This window comes from Pristiophorus japonicus, chromosome 4 (genome assembly GCF_044704955.1).
Source record: "Pristiophorus japonicus isolate sPriJap1 chromosome 4, sPriJap1.hap1, whole genome shotgun sequence".
Lineage (NCBI taxonomy): Eukaryota > Metazoa > Chordata > Chondrichthyes > Pristiophoridae > Pristiophorus > Pristiophorus japonicus.
In genome coordinates, this window is record NC_091980.1 from 136,968,065 (window position 1) to 136,988,040 (window position 19,976).

Sequence of the window (19,976 nt, forward strand, 5' to 3'; positions counted from 1 at the left end):
CATTAAATGATACATGGCTGATCTGCATCATTGTAATGTTTCACATAAGAGACATTTTTAAAAATGGTTAATCTCCACATTACTACCACCTACTTATTTCAGCAAGGTTTTTGCTCCCTTAAGAACTAAACTAATGCTGTGCTAGCTCAAAATAGATTCATGAATTACAGCAGTGTCCCTGGAAAACCTGACTGACCAAACCCAAGTCTCGCCAATTAATTTCAAGATTAACTACTCTGTTCTTGGTTTGAATCCCCCTCCCTGCCCCCATTCCCAGCTTTTACTGACCATCTTCCCGCTTCACATCTTTCTACCGCTCTCGGGGCGCGCTGAAGCCTCCACATCACTTTGATGTTCCCAGGGAATGGGGTCTTCCTCTATACTGGCGGGCGCGTTCTGCCGATCGTGCCAGAACTGCTCCATGTCCGACAGGACGATATTGGCGGTTTTGCTGGTTGGGCTCTCTGCGTTTTCCTCGGCGGGATCTTTGTCGGGGACTTGGACAGAGTTTTCCTCCTGAGGGCTGGGCGGGGCGCTGCGGGCGCTGGGCTGCGGGGACTGCGCGGCTGGGAGATCCGGAGGGGCTTGGGGCTTGTGGAAGACCAACCTTTTCCACAGACCCACGAAACCGGCTTTGAACTCTTCCGACATGGCCACGAAGATGAGCGGGTTGACCGAGGAGATGCTGAACACTAGCACTTGGGAGAGCAGCACGAAGGACGCAGGGGGCGAGGGGCCGTCCCGGCCGGCGTGTCTAGTCCAGAGCCAGACCACCCATTCGGGAGCGCACATGGCGGCGAAAGCCAGACTGACGCCGGACAGCATTACGGTCAGCCGGCGTCCTCTGATCTGATTCCGCAGGTTCTGGGTTTTGCTTCCCCGCCGCTTGCACCTCCTGAAAGCCTTGCAGTGGTACAGAAAGGTGACCATCACAGGTAGGCAATAGACCAAGGCAGGGTACAACTTGGCAAACACTGCCATAAAACTGGATGCACGTTCTGGCGAGTCAAAAATACACATCACCTTGCCCGCCTGGTCGCGGATAGTCGCAAAGAGCCAGTGGGGCACCGGCAGGATGAAGGCCAGTGCCCATATGGAGATGATCAGAGCGGCGATCCTCTGATGTTTGATCTGGACCGGTTTGGACGGGTGGGTCACGTACATGAAGCAAGCCTTGGCCAGCACAGCTATGGTGAAACTCTTTGCCGCCAAGCAGCTCTGCAGAAACCAGTCTGCCGTTTTGCAGACGAACCAGCCGAGAGTCCAGGCTGGCTTGGAGTAAGCGGCAGCCCTGAACGGCACACAGAACAGCAGGATCAGGAGATCGGCCACGCTCATGTTGAGTATCAAGGAGTTTATCATGGAGGTTCTGCCTTTTCTTGCATTATTGATCAGCACGGCGACCACCAGGACATTCCCAGCAAAACCGACCAAGCAGATGGCTGCCAAAGCGACTGGGATGGCAATCGTCAGCTGTCTGGAGTCGATATTTTGATAGCCTCCGGCCAAGTGGACGACATCATTGGTGCTATTGGGGGCGCTGAAATGATGCACCTGAAGTGGAAGTTTCTCCATCGAAATTACACCCGCAAAACACAGTCTGCTTGTGCCGCGAAGGACTTCTATCCGGAGTTTCTGAGGATCCCCGGTGAATAGAGAGCTCCAGCAGGCAGTCTGGGGGAATAGCTAGACACTGGGAGCCAGTGGCAGATTGGAGGCAGTCTGGGGGAATGGCTGGACACTGGGAGCCAGTGGCAGATTGGAGGCAGTCTGTGGGAATGGCTGGACACTGGGAGCCAGTGGCAGATTGGCAGCGACCACTTTCAGCACCGTGGCCAGCGAAATCTGCAAGCCTCAGGGGGCCAATTAAAACGCATTTAAAGACCTACCTACTTCATCAATCATGCATTTTTTCCAGATTAAGGCATTAAAAAAAACTTTCAACATGAATCTGATAAAAAAATCCTGTGCAACAGTATATTTTGATACTACGTTTGATTTATTTTTTGCCATGTCAGCCGCTAATTTTCTGTCTGATCGGGATTAACTCCTGTTTGTCCAAATTACCTCCATGTCAAATAATCTTCTGTCTCCACAGTTTGCTTGCACTGTATTACATTATTGCTGAATATGTTGAACGGCGGTCTTCAATATATCCCAGGCTCAGAGTTGTTTTATTTACCTGTATTTGGTACATCCCAAATTTAAAATAAAGTTAATGTCTACTCTAACTTCTGTTTAGTATGGACATCAGGTGTAGGTGTGTGATAATTACAGAAATTAAATGAAGTGTTGCTTTAGAAAATATATTATAACATAACATAAAAATAACATAAAGTATATTAACACACCAATGCTTTTCAACAAAATTTTCAACATTTATAAAGCACATTTAAAATACTAAAACATCCCAAGGCCTTTCGCTGGAGCGTTTTCAGATAAAAAAAAATTGCCGCTGAGCCACATACTGAGATATTGGGACAAGCTTGGTCAAAGAGGTAGGTGTTAAGAAGTGTCTTACTGGAGGAGAGCAAGTTGGAGAGGTTTAGGGAGGGAATTGCGGAGCTTGGGACTTCGACAGCCGAGGACAGGGCCACCAATGGTGGAGCGATGAAATCGGGAATGTGCAAGAGGCCAGAATTGGAGGAACGCAGAGATGTCCGAGGGTTGTAGGGTCTGGAGAAGGTTACAGAAATAGGGAAGGGTGAAGCCACGGGGGTATTTCATAGTCATAGAATGATACTTCAAGAGAGAGTTAGATATGGCCCTTAAGACTAAAGGGATCAAGGGGTATGGAGAGAAAGCAGGAAAGGGGTACTGAGGGAATGATCAGCCATGATCTTATTGAATGGTGGTGCGGGCTCGAAGGGCCGAATGGCCTACTCTTGCACCTATTTTCAATGTTTCTATCACAGAAGGAGGCAATTTGGCCCATCCTACCTGTGCTGGTTCTTTTAAAGAGCTCTCCAATTAATCCTACTCCTGCCCTTTCCCCATAGCCCAGCAAATTTGTCCTTTTAAAGTATGTATTCAATTCCCTTTTGAAAGTTATTGAATCTGCTTCCACCACCCTTTCAGACAGTGCATTCCAGATCATCGTAACTTGCTGCTTAAAAAGATGTATCTGCATGCCGCCTCTGTTTTTTTGCCAATCACCTTAAATCTCAGTTCTTTGATCACTGTCCCTTCTGCCACTGGAAACCGTTTCTGATTATTTACTCTATCAAGACCCTTCAAGATTTTGAACACCTCTATTAAATCACGCCTTAACCTTCTCTTGTCTAAGGAGAACAATCCCAGCTTCTCCAGTCTCTCCACATAACTGAATCTCAGGTGCCAGTAAATCTCCTCTGCACCTCCTGACATCCTTCCTAAAGTGTGGTGCCCAGAATTGACCAAAATACTCCAGCTGGAACCTAACCAATGTTTCATAAAATTTGAAAATCAGGATGAGGTTTTAATATCGTGACGTTGTCAGACCGGGAGCCAATGTTGGTCAGCGAGCACAGGGGTCATTGGTGAACAGGATTTGGTGCAAGTTCTGATACCAGTTTTGAATTAGCTCAAGTTTACAGAAGGTGCAAGGGTGGAGGGGGAGGATGGCCGGGAGTGCAGAGGAATAGTTGAGTCTAGATGCAACAAAGGCATTTTCAGTCAAAGGGTAAATGTAATTTATTTCAACCAATATATATATCTAAACCCCCTTCACATTATTCCAGCATACATTTCTAGTGCTATCAAAGATAGACTTACATTTATATAGTGCCTTTCATGACCACCTGACGTCTCAAAGCACTTTACAGCCAATTAAGTATATTTTTTGAAGTGTAGTCACTGTTGTAATGTAGGAAATGCAGCAGTCAATTTGCACATAGCAAGGTCCCACAAACAGCAATGTGATAATGACCAGATAATCGGTTTTAGTGATGTTGATTGAGGGATAAATATTGCTAGAATAGCAGGGTTAACTCCCCTGCTCTTCCTCGAAATAGTCCACCTCAGAGAGCAGATAGGGCCTCGGTATAATGTCTCATGTGAATAGCAGTATCTCCGACCATGCAGCACTCCCTCAGTACTGCACTGGAGTGTCAACTTAGATTTCTGTACTCAAGTCTCTGGAGTGGGACTTGAACATACTATCTTCTGATTTAGAGGCGAGGGTGCTACCCACTGAGTCAGTGGTGAAAACGGCTTTATTTTGTAAGCTTCAAAGGAACAATATTACGTTGAAAAGAAACTGACAATAAAAGCCTAGAATAATGAAATGAAGTTCTGTGGTGTACGGCTCGTTTCTGTCATTTAATAAATCCGTAGCTGTTAGGTTCAGTGCTGTGCTCCTGAAAGATCGGTATAAATATTACATATCTATTCTCAATTACCGCGACCATTATAAAGCAAGTGTGTAATAAAAAAACGTTATTGTTAAGCCCCTGTAGTCTGTGGGTCTGTATGTACTTATTAATGGAACAAGAAATTAGGTGTTTGAAAGTGTGTGCGAGAACCCAGGAAGTTCAGTTAAAACCAATCTTTCCGGTCTGATTTCGGCCAGTATTTAAAGCAATCATAGTAACTGGGAGCAAGGCAGATTCGATCTAAATATAAATAGTCTTACACAACTTCTGTAACATTTTAATCGTCAGTTCAAATAGTACACTTAAGGGGCATCACAGAAAACAGTCAGATCCAAGCGATATCCCACTAATACACTGTAAATTGAGGAGAGGCGGGACTCCTCATCGCCCGGTAAGAAACATAGAAACATAGAAAATAGGTGCAGGAGTAGGCCATTCGGCCCTTCTAGCCTGCACCACCATTCAATGAGTTCATGGCTGAACATGCAACTTCAGTACCCCATTCCTGCTTTCTCACCATACCCCTTGATCCCCCTAGTAGTAAGGACTTCATCTAACTCCTTTTTGAATATATTTAGTGAATTGGCCTCAACAACTTTCTGTGGTAGAGAATTCCACAGGTTCACCACTCTCTGGGTGAAGAAATTCCTCCTCATCTCGGTCCTAAATGGCTTCCCCCTTATCCTTAGACTGTGTTCCCTGGTTCTGGACTTCCCCAACATTGGGAACATTCTTCCTGCATCTAACCTGTCTAACCCCGTCAGAATTTTAAACGTTTCTATGAGGTCCCCTCTCATTCTTCTGAACTCCAGTGAATACAAGCCCAGTTGATCCAGTCTTTCTTGATAGGTCAGTCCCGCCATCCCGGGAATCAGTCTGGTGAACCTTCGCTGCACTCCCTCAATAGCAAGAATGTCCTTCCTCAGGTTAGGAGACCAAAACTGTACACAATACTCCAGGTGTGGCCTCACCAAGGCCCTGTACAACTGTAGCAACACCTCCCTGCCTCTATACTCAAATCCCCTCGCTATGAAGGCCAACATGCCATTTGCTTTCTTAACCGCCTGCTGTACCTGCATGCCAACCTTCAATGACTGATGTACCATGACACCCAGGTCTCTTTGCACCTCCCCTTTTCCTAATCTGTCACCATTCAGATAATAATCTGTCTCTCTGTTTTTACCACCAAAGTGGATAACCTCACATTTATCCACATTATACTTCATCTGCCATGCATTTGCCCACTCACCTAACCTATCCAAGTCGCTCTGCAGCCTCATAGCATCCTCCTCGCAGCGCACACTGCCACCCAACTTCGTGTCATCCGCAAATTTGGAGATACTACATTTAATCCCCTCATCTAAATCATTAATGTACAGTGTAAAGAGCTGGGGCCCCAGCACAGAACCTTGCGGTACCCCACTAGTCACTGTCTGCCATTCTGAAAAGTCCCAATTTACTCCTACTCTTTGCTTCCTGTCTGACAACCAGTTCTCAATCCATGTCAGCACACTACCCCCAATCCCATGTGCTTTAACTTTGCACATTAATCTCTTGTGTGGGACCTTGTCGAAAGCCTTCTGAAAGTCCAAATATACCACATCAACTGGTTCTCCCTTGTCCACTCTACTGGAAACATCCTCAAAAAATTCCAGAAGATTTGTCAAGCATGATTTCCCTTTCACAAATCCATGCTGACTTGGACCTATCATATTACCTCTTTCCAAATGCACTGCTATGACATCCTTAATAATTGATTCCATCATTTTACCCACTACCGATGTCAGGCTGACCGGTCTATAATTCCCTGTTTTCTCTCTCCCTCCTTTTTTAAAAAGGAGGTACCCATCAACTCAATGCAGAATCAGCGGAGAGTTGGACCCATACAGACACCAATACCAGATCACAGTACTATGTTTAGAAAACATCAAAAATATCTGTTTTTTCAATTGACTCTCTCCAAAATATCTCTAAAACCTCTCCCCTTGAAGTTACACAGGACCCTTCCACAGATTCAGGCTCTAACTCTCAGAACCACAGCTCAACGCCCCCTTGAGCCGATGCAGATGGAACGCCTCTAAATGACAATAATTGATTCAAACGGCCAACGCACAACTCTTTTTGGGGAAGACAAATTAAACATTAGATCGAGTGCCCCCCCCGATCTGGGGGACATTCCAGACACTTTTAACTGCCCTCTTTTTTTTTTGTGATTTTTGTGGGGTTTTTTGGGGGTTTTTTGGGCACTAAAATCATAGGTTTTTTCCAAGTGCCCCCTATAAGAGGGGGACACTAAAACCGGCATTTAAAATAAATTAGACTTTAAAACAAATAAAACCAAATTAAAATTTGGTTGCCGGGGGTAATAATGCACTCCAGTCCCTCCGGCCCACCTCTCACGGAACGCGAGCGTACCGGTGGACACCGCGTGCTCCATCTCTAGGGACACCCTGGCCCGGATGTAGGCGCAGAAGAGAGGCAGGCCGTCAGGCTGAACGACCGCCCGCTGCCTGGACCGGCTGATGGCACCCTTGGCCGTGCCCAGGAGCAGTCCTACGAGGAGGCCCTCGGACCTACCCGCTCCCCTCCGCACAGGGTGCCCAAAGTGGCCAACGCACATGCACTAGACTTCTCCAACATGTGCAATCACTTGTGTTCTCCCAATCAGGCGAAGGCACTGTTTTTCCGGATGAGATTGCGTTTTTACCAACTATTGGGATTATTACAATAGCTACCCCACCTAGATGTATCTTTTGAGAATTGTTCAACTTTAGAATACACGGCCGGACTAGTATTATTGTGCACTGATTAAGGAGGTAACTGAATCTGCAACGTGAAGGTCAGGTAGGACTATTTGGTTGAAAGAATCACGATTTCAGCCAATGAATATGTACTCTTTTGAAGCAATGTTGCCTGCCTTATAATAGCTAAATGTGAGCTTTTAATTTATTTTAAAATACTTTCACAGATATGTGGTGATCTAAAGTATCTGAGTCTGCATGAGTTGGTTCAGCCGCTATATGCTCTTAAAAGTAGAGGAAAGTGAACTTTTGTGAAAAATGCCATGAATTGTACTATGGAATCTTGGAAGTTACAGATCAATGGGGTTTGCTGTCTGGATGAACTATACAAAGTAATGCATCAGTAATATTAACTGCTTCAAAGTACCACATAAATCAACCTTCTATAATAGTGAAGTGGTATGAGGGGATGTTAGTAAGAATTAGTAATTGAAAATAAACTCCTCATAAACTCATGTTTGTTGGACTAGAGTATCATCATCATCACAGGTAGTCCCTCGGAGTCAAGGATGACTTGCTTCCACATTAAAAATGAGTTCTCAGATGACTGATCAGTCCAACACGGGAGCTACAGTTGAAAGTACATTGGTTGAAGTGCTGGTTTATTGAAGTGCTTGGGTTGTCAAGCGTTCCTTCTCCATATGCGCTTGGTGTCCGCTTGCTCCCGGCGAAGAGACTCGAAGTGTTCAACACCCTCCCGGATTATTCCCTTACATTTTGAGCGATCTTGTGCCAGTGGTTCCCAGGTGTCGGTGGGGATGTTGAACTTCTTCAAGGAGGCCTTGAAGGTGTCCTTGAAGCGTTTCCTCTGCCCACCTGGGGCTCGTTTGCTGTGTTGGAGCTCCGAGTAGCGCGCTTGCTTTGGGAGTTTCGTATCGGGCATTCGGACCATTCATTGGAGCTGATCGAGCGCGGTCAATGCTGAGGATGTTGGTGTGCCTATCCTGTCAATGGATTTGCAGGATCTTCCTGAGGCATCGTTGATGGTACTTCTCCAGTGCTTTGATGTGCCTGCTGTATACAGTCCCTGTCTTCGAAGCATTTATGAGGGCAGATATCACTACTGTGCTGTAGACCATGAGCTTTGTGCCAGTTTTAAGGTTCTGGTCTTCAAACACTCTTTTCCTTAGGTGACCAAAGGCTGCACTGGCACACTGAAGGTGGTGTTGGACCTCTTCATCGATGTCTGCCCTTGTTGACAGTAGGCTCCCGAGGTATGGAAAATTCTCCACATTGTCTAAGGCCTCATCGTGGATTTTGATAATCGGGGGGCAGTGCTGTGTGGCAGGGGCAGGTTGATAGAGCACCTTTTGTTTTACGGCTGTCTAGTGTAAGACCCATGCTCTCGTATGCTGCGTTGAACATGTTGACGATGGTTTGGGGTTCATCCTCCGAGTGAGCGCAGAGGCAAGCGTCGTCTGCATATTGTAATTCGATGACAGAGGATGGCACGACCTTGGATTTGTCTGAAGGCGACGGAGGTTGAACAGATTCCTGTTTGTTCTATAGATTATCTCCACTCCAGCAGGAAGCTTACTGACAGTGAGATGTAGCATTGCAGCAAGAAAGATCGAGAAAAGCGTTGGTGCAATGACACAGCCTTGTTTCACCCCTCATGAATTGGGTCTGTGGTGGATCCATTGGTCAGGATCACTGCTTGCATGTTATCATGAAACAAGCGGAGAATGGTGATAAATTTTTCAAGACAGCTAAATTTGAAGAGTACACTCCATAATTCCTCACTAGAGTATACAGATAAAAAAAAGTCCTAGGTTTAATTACCAGTCTGTGCTGAGACAGTTGATCTCAACTGGGACAGCAGTAGGATTGTTACAATTGGATTCAGTGTCGCTGGGTAAGGGAAAGGAAGAATCATTTAGCGTTCATGCTTCTGGTAATTATCCACTGATTCCTGCTGGAAAATACATGCCTGGACATTGGGTCAGGACAAGAATAGGCTCAGCTGTTGTGCCTTCTGTCATAGGCTGAAACTACCAAGGCTCAAGATGTGAAGAATGGTCACTTTGGTGAGGTGCCATCAGGAAAGGACTTGTGCTGGGGTATTGCATTCATGGGGACTGGAGCCCTTTGGTACCGTTTGAGTCCAGCCTGTGGATGTCATATGGTCATAGAGGGCTGAAGCTATTCCTGTATTTATCTAATGTCCACACATGCATTTTCAGCAGGGGTTAGTGATGCCAAAACATATGGGTGGGGGTGGGGGCAGTGTGAGAAATTACACCTGGGCCTCAGTCTAGGTTCCAGATTTTACTGTAAAAATAATGGAGAGGCTAACGGCACTCACCATTTGTTTGCAAATCGGACAGCAACTTCCGACGATCCCACATGTGCAGTTAAATGCGGAAATTCAGAAGTTGCTGTCCAAAAATCCCTGGTCCTCCCAGAAACCTTCTTTAAAATGGCATCTCACCGTCTGACTCACCTTGCAAATACATTGAATGATGTGAAGTTGTTGTAATTACCTCCTCGATACATCCTAAACATGCCACAAACAGTTAGGGCTTGTCCATTCCAGTATACTTGAATATAGGAGGTATGATTAAGAAGTTTGCAGATGACACCAAAATAGGCTGTATGGTTGATAATGAAGAAGAAAGCTGCGGACTGCAGGAAGATATCAATCAACTAGTCAGGTGGGCAGAACAGTGGCAAATGGAATATAATCTGCAGAAGTGTGTGGTAATGCATTTGGGGAGGGCTAACAATGCAAGGGAATACACAATAAATGGTAGGACACTGAGAAATGTAGAGGAGCAGAGGGACTGTGCATGCATGTCCAGAGATCCCTGAAAGTAGCAGGCTAGGTAGATAAAGTGGTTAAGAAGGCATACAGAATGCTTGCCTTTGTTAGCCGAGGCACAGAATACAAGAGCAGGGGGGGTTATGCTTGAACTGTATAAAACACTGGTTAAGCCACAGCTGGAGTACTGCGTGCAGTTCTGGTCACCACATTACAGGAAGGATGTGATTGCACTGGAGAGGGTACAGAAGAGATTTACGAGGATGTTGCCAGAAGTGGAGAAACTTAGCTATGAGGAGAGATTGGATAGGATGGGTTTGTTTTTCTTAGAACAAGGAAGACTGAGGGGAGACCTCATTGAGGTATATAACATTATGTGGGGCCTAGATATAGTGGATAGAAATGGCCTGTTTCCCTTAGCAGAGGGGTCAACAACCAGGGGACATAAATTTAAAGTAATTGGTAGAAGGTTTAGAGGGGATTTGAGGAGAAATTTCTTCACACAGAGGGTTGTGGGGGTCTGGAACTCACTGCCTGAAAGTGTGATAGAGGCAGAAACCCTCACCACATTTAAAAAGTACTTGGATGTGCACCTGAAGTGCCGTAACCTGCAGGGTTATGGACTTAGAGCTGGAAAGTGGGATTAGGCTGGATAGCCTCTTGTTGGCCGGCACGGATATGATAGGCCAAAATGGCCTCCTTCTGTGCTGTAAACTTCTATGATTCTATTCTATGATGTGCCATTTTACTGATATGGTAAGATAATTATTGCCAAACAACCACTTTTAACTATTGTTGGGAGATTTTTTTTTAAGTAAATACATGTTATTTTAACTTTTTTTTTTGTCTTTTGTCTCTCTCTTAATCCAAAAAGCACAGAGTATCTAGGACCCGTGTAAACAGGGAAAGCAACTGTGTCTCCTCAACTAAATCAGATTGAGGAGGAGGAGTGTGAAATATTAGATGAAATAAGCATTCTGAGAGAGGAGGTATTAAGGGGTTTAGCAGCTTTGAAAGTGGATAACTCCCCAGTCCCGGATGAAATGTACCCCAGGCTGTTAACTGAAGCAAAAGAGGAAATAGCAGAGGCTTTGACCATCATTTTTCAATCCTCTCTGGCTTCAGGTGTAGTGCCAGAGGACTGGAGGACTGCTACTGTGGTACCGTTGTTTAAGAAGGGAGAAAGGGATAGACCGAGTAAATACAGGCCAGTCAGCCTAACCTCCATTGTGGGAAAATTATTGGAAAAAATCCTGAAGGACAGGATAAATCTACATTTAGAAAGACACGGGTTAATCAGGGACAGTCCGCACGGATTTGTTAAGGGAAAGTTGTGTCTGACTAACTTGATTTAATTTTTCGAGGAGGTAACCAGGAGGGTCAATGGTTGATGGGTGTTTTTGTGACTAGAAGGATGTTTCCAATGGGGTTCCGCAGGGCTCAGAACTAGGTCCCTTGCTTTTTGTGGTATACATCAATGATCTAGGCTTGTATTTGGGGGTATGATTTAAGAAGTTTGAAGATGATACAAAAATAGGCTGTGTGGTTGATAATGAAGAAGAAAGCTGTGGACTGCAGGAAGATATCAATCAACTGGGTTCAGGTGGGCAGAACAGTGGCAAATGGAATTTAATCCAGAGAAGGAAAGGGAATATACATTGAGAAGTGTAGAGGAACAAGGAGTGCATGTCCACAGATCCCTGAAGGTAGCAGGCCAGGTGGATAAGGTGGTTCAGAAGGCATATGGAATGCTTGCCTTTTTTAGCCACGGCATAGAATATAAGAGCAGGTGGGTCATGCTTGAACTGTGTAAAACACTGGTTAGGCCACAGCTGGAGCACTGCGTGCAGTTCTGGTCACCACATTACAGGAAGGACGTGATTGCACTGGAGAGGGTACAGAGGGAGATTTATGAGGATGTTGCTGGGAGTGGAGAATCTTAGCTATGAGGACAGATTGGATAGGCTGGGTTTGTTTTCCTTGGAACAGAGGAGGCTGAGGGGCGACCTCATTGAGGTGTAGAAAATTATGAGTGGAATAGATATAGTAGATAGAAATGGCCTATTTCCCTTTGCAGATAGGTCAACAACCAGGGGGGCATAAATTTAAAGTAATTGGTAGAAGGTTTAGAGGCAATTTGAGGGGAAATTTCATCACGCAGAGGGTTGTGGAGGTCTGGAACTCACTGCCTGAAAGTGTGGTAAAAGCAGAAACCCTCACCACATTTAAAAAGTACTTGGATGTGCACTTGAAGTGCTGTAATCTGCAGGGTTACAGACCTCGAGCTGGAAAGAGGAATTAGGCTGGATAGCCTCTTGTTGGCTAGCACAGACACGATGGGCCGAAATGGCCTCCTTCCGTGCTGTAAACTTCTATAATTCTATGATTTTGATTATGAAGACTTCAGACAGAGACTGAGAAAGGAAGCCACTTTCAATGTCCAGTCAATGTGACAGAGTAATGTTAAAACAGCTAATAACAGGCTCGGATACATTGCTAAGAATGGAAGCTCTGCCAAAGCTTTGCAGTGCATTGGTCAGACCACAATTAACTATGTTCGGTTTTAGTCACTGCATAATTAAAAAAATATATATGTACAGAAAAGAGCACCAAGATTGTCTCCTATAACAGAAATGAGTTCTGAGGAAAATCTAGAGATGTTGAAACTTTCAGTCTTGCAAGAAGGAAGTTAAGAGAGATCTCCTGCAAGTATATAAAATGAGATGAATTCCGGCCATACCTTCAAATGGATCCAAGAAGATTGGAGCGATGGACATGTAAGGAAATGATCAAAAAATACACCTTGATCAAAAAGTGCTTTATTAAAAGAAATAAGAACATAAGAAATAGGAGTAGGCCATTTGGCCCCTCGAGCATGCTCTGCCATTCATTAAGATTATGGCTGATCTGATCTTGGCCTCAACTCCACTTCTCTGCTCGCTCCCCATAACCCTTGACTCTCTTAGTGTTCAAAAATCTGTCTATCTTCACCTTAAATATATTCAAAGACCCAGCCTCCAAAGCTCTCTGGGGTAGAGAATTCCAAAGATTCATGATCCTCTGAGAGAAGAAATTCCTCCTCGTCTCTGTCTGAAACTATGCCCCTAGTTCTAGACTCCCCCATGAGGGGGAACATCCACTCTGCATTTACCTTGTCAAGTCCCCTTAGAATCTTATACGTTTGAATAAGATCACCTCTCATTCTTCTAAACTTCCAATGAGTATAGGCCTAATCCACTCAACCTTTCTTCATAAGACAACCCATTCATCTCAGGAATCAAACTCATGAACCTTCTCTGAACTGCCTTCAATGCAAGTATATCCCTCCTTAAATAAGAAGACCAAAACTGCACGCAGTACTCCAGGTGTGGTCTCACCAACACCCTGTACAGCTGTAGCAGGACTTTTCTACTTTTATACTCTATCCCCCTTGCAATAAAGGCCAACATTCCAGTTTCCCTACTAATTACTTGCTGTACCTGCATACTAACTTTTTGTGTTTCATGTACAGGACCCCCAGATCCCTCTGTACAGCTGCAACATTTTGTAATCCCTACCATTTAAATAATTTGCTTTTTTATTTTTCCTACCAAAAGTGGATAATCTCACATTTTCCCACATTATACGCCTTCTGCCAAATTTTTGCCACTCACTTAGCCTGTCTTTATCTCTTTGCAGATTCTTTGCGTCCTTCTCACAACTTGCTTTCCCACCTATTTTGTATCATCAGCCGTGACAACCGATACAAAATATTTGTTCAAAGTCTCTGCCATTATCCTGTTTCCCATTATTAATTCCCCAGTCTCATCCTCTAAGAGACCAACGTTTACTTTAGCTACTCTCTTCCTTTTTATATACCTGTGGATGCTCTTACTGTCTGTTTTTATATTTCTTGCCAGTTTACTCTCATAATCTAACCTCTCTTTTTATTATTTTTTAGTCGCCCTTTGCTGGTTTCTAAAAATTTCCCAATCCTCTGGCCTTCCACTAATGTTCGCAACATTGTATGCCTTTGTTTTCAATTTGATATCGTCCTTTGCTTCCTTAGTTAGCCACGGACGTTTCATCCTTCTCTTTGAGTCTTTCTTTCTCACTGGAATATATCTTTTTGCTGAGAGTTATGAAATATCTCCTTAAATGTTTGCCACTGCTTATCTACTGTTTAACCCTTTAATCTAATTTTCCAGTCCACTTTAGCCAACTCTGCTTTCATACCTTTTATAAATGTTTGGAATAATCTACTGGGAAGGTAATTGAGGCAAAATCTTTTGGGGTTATTCAGAATGCAATGCGCTGGTGGGCGGAGGATGGGTTTCAATGGGCTGAGTAGCCTTGGGTCTTTATTTTTTATACAAAATCTGGGGAGCTGATGGCAACCTACATGGGGTCTCCCTCTGTGTGCTCGTTCACCGAGAACTTGCCAGCTAATGTCATCAAGCAGATGCCTGAAACCGGCCTCTCGGTCTGAAAAGCATGAAAGTAACGAGCATGTCAACCTTTTCAGGACCAACCAACCAACCAAGATAATTGACCCAGCAATCCGCACTTATCAACTCAGCAATGAAGGTCTGTGGAGAGCGAAGTGTGAGGTCTGGTCAAGGGCATTTCCAACACAAAGGATCAACGTTCCTGCCCTCCGGGAAACCCACCTACCTGAACCCAACCCACACCAGATGCAGATCCATGGATTCCAGGTGACAGCATGCCGATACCACGCAAAATATGGTATGGCCACCTAGGTCCGGACTGACCCAATTACCGAAGCTGAAGAAATGCCGCCGGCAGGCAGCTCACCATTTTCCATCACAATCAGAGGGGGCAAGATGACTGCCGTGAACATCTATCAGCCATCGCCCGAGCCACCCAGCCATCTACACCGGCGGTTCCAACAGCCACACTACATGTGGGGACACCAAAAGCTGGACCGAGCGGCTCAACTCAACTCAAAGACTGGGCGCTAGCCTCCGATATCCATCTCGTCTACAATGCCAAACATCATGGTTTTTTTTGTTGCCCGCTGGAGGAAGGAATACTCACCGAACCCCTCTCTCTTGACCCGTGACAGCAAAGTACGGCCGGCCACTTCTTCATCATCATCATCGTAGGCAGTCCCTCGGAATCGAGGAAGACTTGCTTCCACTCCTATAGTGAGTTCATTGTTCAGCCACCAATCAGATACGAGAGCCACAGACCCTGTCACAGGTGGGACAGATATTCGTTGGGGGTGGGGGGAGTGCACTGATTTACCACACGCTCCTTCCGCTGCCTGTGCCTGACCTCTTCACGCTCGCGGCATTGCGATTCGAAGAGCTCTCCCGGATGCACTTTCTCCACCTAGGGTAGTCTTCAGCCAGGGACTCCCAGGTGTCAGTGGTGATGTCGCACTTCACCATGGAGGCTTTGAGAGTATCCTTGTAACGTTTCCACTGCCCACCTTTAGCTCATTTACCATGAAGGAGCTCCACGTAGAGCAATTGCTTAGGGAGTCTCATGTCTAGCATGCGAACTATGTGGCCTGTCCAGTGAAGCTGATCGAGTGAAGTCAGTGCTTCAATGCTGGGGATGTTAGCCTGGGCGAGGACACTGATGTTGGTGCGCCTATCCTCCCAGGGAATTTGAAAGATCTTGTGGAGACATCGTTGGTGATATATCTCCAGCGACTTGAGGTTACAACACTGAGGCAGCATTGTACTTGTAGGGATCGAGGTGCCGATAGTCCCCTCAATCCATAAACCAAGATACAACTTCCGTAAGGCTTCATGGCCCAACTTCACGAGCATTGTGGAGGGCACAATCCCGAGAATATCACCGTCCCCCGAACCACTGCAACCGATTTGCTCGACTGCTGAAGGTGGCGGTCGCCAGAAACATCCCGGGTTTCTATAGGGAGGAATCCTGTTTACAGGAGAACGAGAGACTGTGGGCACACTTCAATCTCACTCCAGACCCAGGTACAGCAGCAGCACTCCTGGATTCCCGAGACCAAGGCAGACCAGCGGGATGGTGAGAAACCACCGGGACCGGGATTTCTCACTCCTGTAGGAAACCCTGGAACCTGCTTCACCGACTTGGCACCGCCCCACTGCCCCCAAGTGAGGCGCCAAAGATCAGTGTCGATGCCGTTGCGGCCTGCCTGCTAACCAATTCCAAGGTAACGACCGCCATTGAAAACACAAGCAGAGCGAAAAAGCTGCTTAACACCTCTCTGCAAAGAGAGCATTCCATCCACTAGGAAAGAACTCAACAGAGCGGAGCGAGGTTGTAGGCTGATAAAAGGAGGGCCTGAGAGCGGGAACAGAGTGGCAAGGGGGGAGGGGGGCGGAACACATGAAGTGATGTCACAGGATAGCTGGTAACTGGTTGGTTGGTAAAGTTCACATCATTTTTCTTTGCTATTCAGATTTGGGGACGGTGAATATCTGTTTTTTTTGGTCTTTAAGAGCAGAGGCGTATAATAAGAATTAATCAAATAACAAAAGGCATGTCAGGGCAGCTCAGTCCTGTGGAGTGCACATCCTGTGCCACATGGGAAATCCTGGATGCTTTGCGTATCCTGGACTACCACACGTGCAGGAAGCATGTGTGGTACTCCAGGCTACGGCAAATCGAGCTCCGGGTTTCGGAGCTTGAGCTGCAACTGGAGTCACTGCGGTGCATCCGCGAGACTGAGAACTTCGTGCATAGCACGTTTCTAGAGGTGGCTACCCGACAGATTAAGAGTGTGTAGGCAGAGAGGGAGTGGGTAACCGCCAGACAGAAAGGGGAGGACCAGGCAGGTATTGCAGGAGTCCCCTGAGTGAATATCGCTCTCCAATCAGTATTCTGTTCTGAGTATTGGTGAGGGCGATGGTTCCTCTGGGGAGTGCAGCCAGAGCCAAGTCCATGGCACCACGGGTGGCTCAGCTGCACAGGGGGAGGAAGAAGAGTGGAAGAGCAATTGTTGTAGGGAATTTGATAATTAGGGGAGCAGATAGGCGTTTCTGCGGCCGCAGATGTTACTTCAGGATGGTATGTTGCCTCCCTGGTACCAAGGTCAAGGATGTCACCAAGTGGCTGCATGGCATTCTGGGGGGAGAAGGTGAACAGCCAGAGGGCCCTGCAGGCAGAGTTTAGGGAGCTCGGAGAGAGATTAAAAAGCAGGACCTCAAAAGGTAGTAATCTCCGGATTACTCCCGGTGTCACGAGCTAGTGAGTACAGAAATAGGAGGATAGACCAGATAGATGCGTGGCTGGAGAGATGGTGCAGGAGGGAGGGCTTTAGATTCCTGAAGCATTTGGGACCGTTTCTGGGGGAAGTGGCATCTGTACAAGCCAGACCTGTTGCACCTCAACAGAGCCAGGACCAGTACCCTCGCGGGCGGTTTGCTAATGCTGTTGGGGAGGGTTTAAACTAGCTTGGCAGGGGAATGGGAACTTGAGAATAGATTCAGAAGGGAGCGAAACAAAGCTGAAATTGGAAAGCAGAAAAGTAGAAAGTTAATTTGGAAGACAGAGGAAACAAGGGCTAGAAAATAGACAACAAGGGAGTTTGGCAGTGCTAAAGGGTATATACTTCAGTGCAAGGAGTATAGGGAATAAGGCAGATGAGCTGAGAGCACAGATAGACACTTGGGTATGATAATATAGCCATTGCTGAGACATGGCTGAAAGAGGGGAAGGTTTGGCAGCTCAAAATTCCTGGTTACACGGTTTTCAGATAGGATAGAGAGGGGGGTAAAAAAAGGGGTCGTGGTATTGGTTAAAGAAACAATTACAGCTGTGGGGAGGGATGATATGTTGGAAGGATCATCAAACGAGGCCATATGGGTTGAATTGAAGAACAAAAAGGGGCAATCACACTGCTGGGAGTGTACTTTCGACCCCAAACAGTCAGAGGGAGATAGAAGAGCAAATATGTAGGCAAATTTCTGAGGTGTGCAAAAACTACAGGGCAGTAATAGGTCATTTCAACTACCCTAATATTAATTGGGATAAAATGAGTGTGAAAGGTATAGAGTGTGTGGAATTCCTAAAATGCATTTAGGAGAACTTTTTTAGCCAGTATGTAGCAAGCCTAATAAGGGAGTGGACAGTTCTGGGTTTAGTTTTAGGGAATGAAGAGGGGCAGGTGGAAGGGGTATCAGTGGGAGAGCATTTTGGTGGTAGTGATCATAATTCAGTTAGATTTAGGGTAGTTATGGAAAAGGACAAAGATAGACCAGAAATAAAAGTTCTCAACTGGGGAAAAGCCAATTTTGCAAAGCTGAGATGGGATTTAGCCAAAGTGGACTGGAATCGGCTCGTTGAAGGTAAATCAGTGTCAGAGCATTAGGAGGCATTCAAGGAGGAAATCCTGTGGTTTCAGAGTAAGTCTGTTCCTTTAAAGAAAAAGGGTGGGACTAACAAATCTAGAGCCTCCTGGATGTCCAGGGACATACAGGGTAAGATAAAGAAAAAAAGGGAAGCGTTTGACAGATACAAAGGGCTCAATACTGCAGAAACTCAGAGTATAGAAAGTGCAGAGGTGCAATTAAAAAGGAAATTAGGAAAGCAAAGAGCATGAAAATGTTTTGGCAAGTAAAATCAAGGAAAACCCAAAGATGTTTTACGAGTACATTAAGAGCAAGAGGATAACTAAAGAAAGTGTAGGGCCTATTAGAGACCATAAAGGAAGATTGTGTGTGGAGAGGGAAAACTTGGGTATGGTTCTTAATGAATATTTTGCTTCTGTTTTCACAAAAGATGCAGACATTGCAATCAAAGAGGAGGAGTGTGAAATATTAGACGAGATAACCATAGTGAGAGAAGAGGTATTAAGCGGCTTAGCAGCTTTGAAAGTGGATAAATCCACCGGCCCGGATGAAATGTATCCCAGGCTGTTAAGAGAAGCAAAAGAGGAAATAGCAGAGGCTCTAACCATCATTTTCTAATCCTCTCTGGCTACAGGTGTGGTGCCGGAAGATTGGTGGACTGCTAAAGTTGTACCTTTGTTTAAAAAAGGATAGTAATTACAGACCAGTCAGCCTAACGTCGGTGGTGTGAAAATATTAAAAAATTTCTGAGGGACAGAATAAATCTTCATTTAGAAAGACATGGATTAATCAAGGACAATCAGCATAGATTTGTTAAGGGAAGGTCGTGTCTGACTAACTGGATTGAATTTTTTGAGGAGGTAATAAGGAGGGTCAATGAGGGTAGTGCGTTTTATGTGTTGTATATGAATTTTAGCAAGGCTCTTGATAAGGTTCCACATGTCAGACTTGTCATGAAAGTAAAAGCCCATGGGATCCAGGGCAAAATGGCAAGTTGGATCCAAATTTGGCTGAGGCAGGATGCAAAGGTGTTGATTGGTGTTTTTGTGACTGGATGTGTTTCCCGTGGGGTTTCACAGGGCTCAGTGCTAGGTCCCTTGCGTTTTGTGGTATATATCAATGATTTCGACTTGAATGTAGGGGGTATGATTTAAGAAGTTTGCAGATGATAGTAAAATTGTCTGTGTGGTTGAAAATGAAGAAAAAAGCTGTAGACTGCACGAAGGTATCAATGAACTGGTCAGGTGGGCAGAACAGTGACAAATGGAATTCAATCCAGAGAAGTGTGAGGTAATGCACTTAGGGAGGGCTAACAAGGCAAGGGAATACACATTAAATGATACAACACTGAGAAGTGTAGAGGAACAAAGGGACCTTGGAGTATAGGTCCACAGGTCCCTGAAGGTAGTACGTCAGATAGATAAGGTTGTTAAGAAGGCATATGGAATACTTGCCTTTATTAGCCAAGTCATAGAATACAAGAGCTGGGAGGTTATGCTTAATCTGTATAAAACACTAGTTAGGCCATAGCTAGAGTACTGTGTGAAGTTGTAGCTACCACATTACAGGAAATATGTGGTTGCACTGGAAAGGGACAGAGGAGATTTACAAGGATATTGCCTGGACTGGAACATTCTAGCTATGAGAAAAGATTAGATAGGCTGGGTTTATTTCCTTTGGAACAGAGGAGGCTGAGGGGAGACCATATTGAGGTGTATAAAATTATGAGGGGCTTAGATAGAGTGGATAGGAAGGACCTATTTTCCCTTAG

General features: G+C 45.4%; 1 protein-coding gene across 1 annotated transcript; it reads right to left on the reverse strand.

Annotated features, from left to right (window-relative positions):
* Nucleotides 1-300: 300 nt before the first annotated feature.
* Nucleotides 301-1,575, reverse strand: gpr151 (G protein-coupled receptor 151). The gene has a single exon (XM_070877839.1). The coding sequence runs from the start codon at nt 1,573-1,575 to the stop codon at nt 301-303; it is 1,275 nt and encodes a 424-aa protein (XP_070733940.1).
* Between the last annotated feature and the right edge of the window lie 18,401 nt (nt 1,576-19,976).

Excerpts from the sequence above, each read along its gene's own strand:
- gpr151 (XM_070877839.1), bottom strand. The coding sequence starts at position 1,575 with ATGGAGAAACTTCCACTTCAGGTGCATCATTTCAGCGCCCCCAATAGC.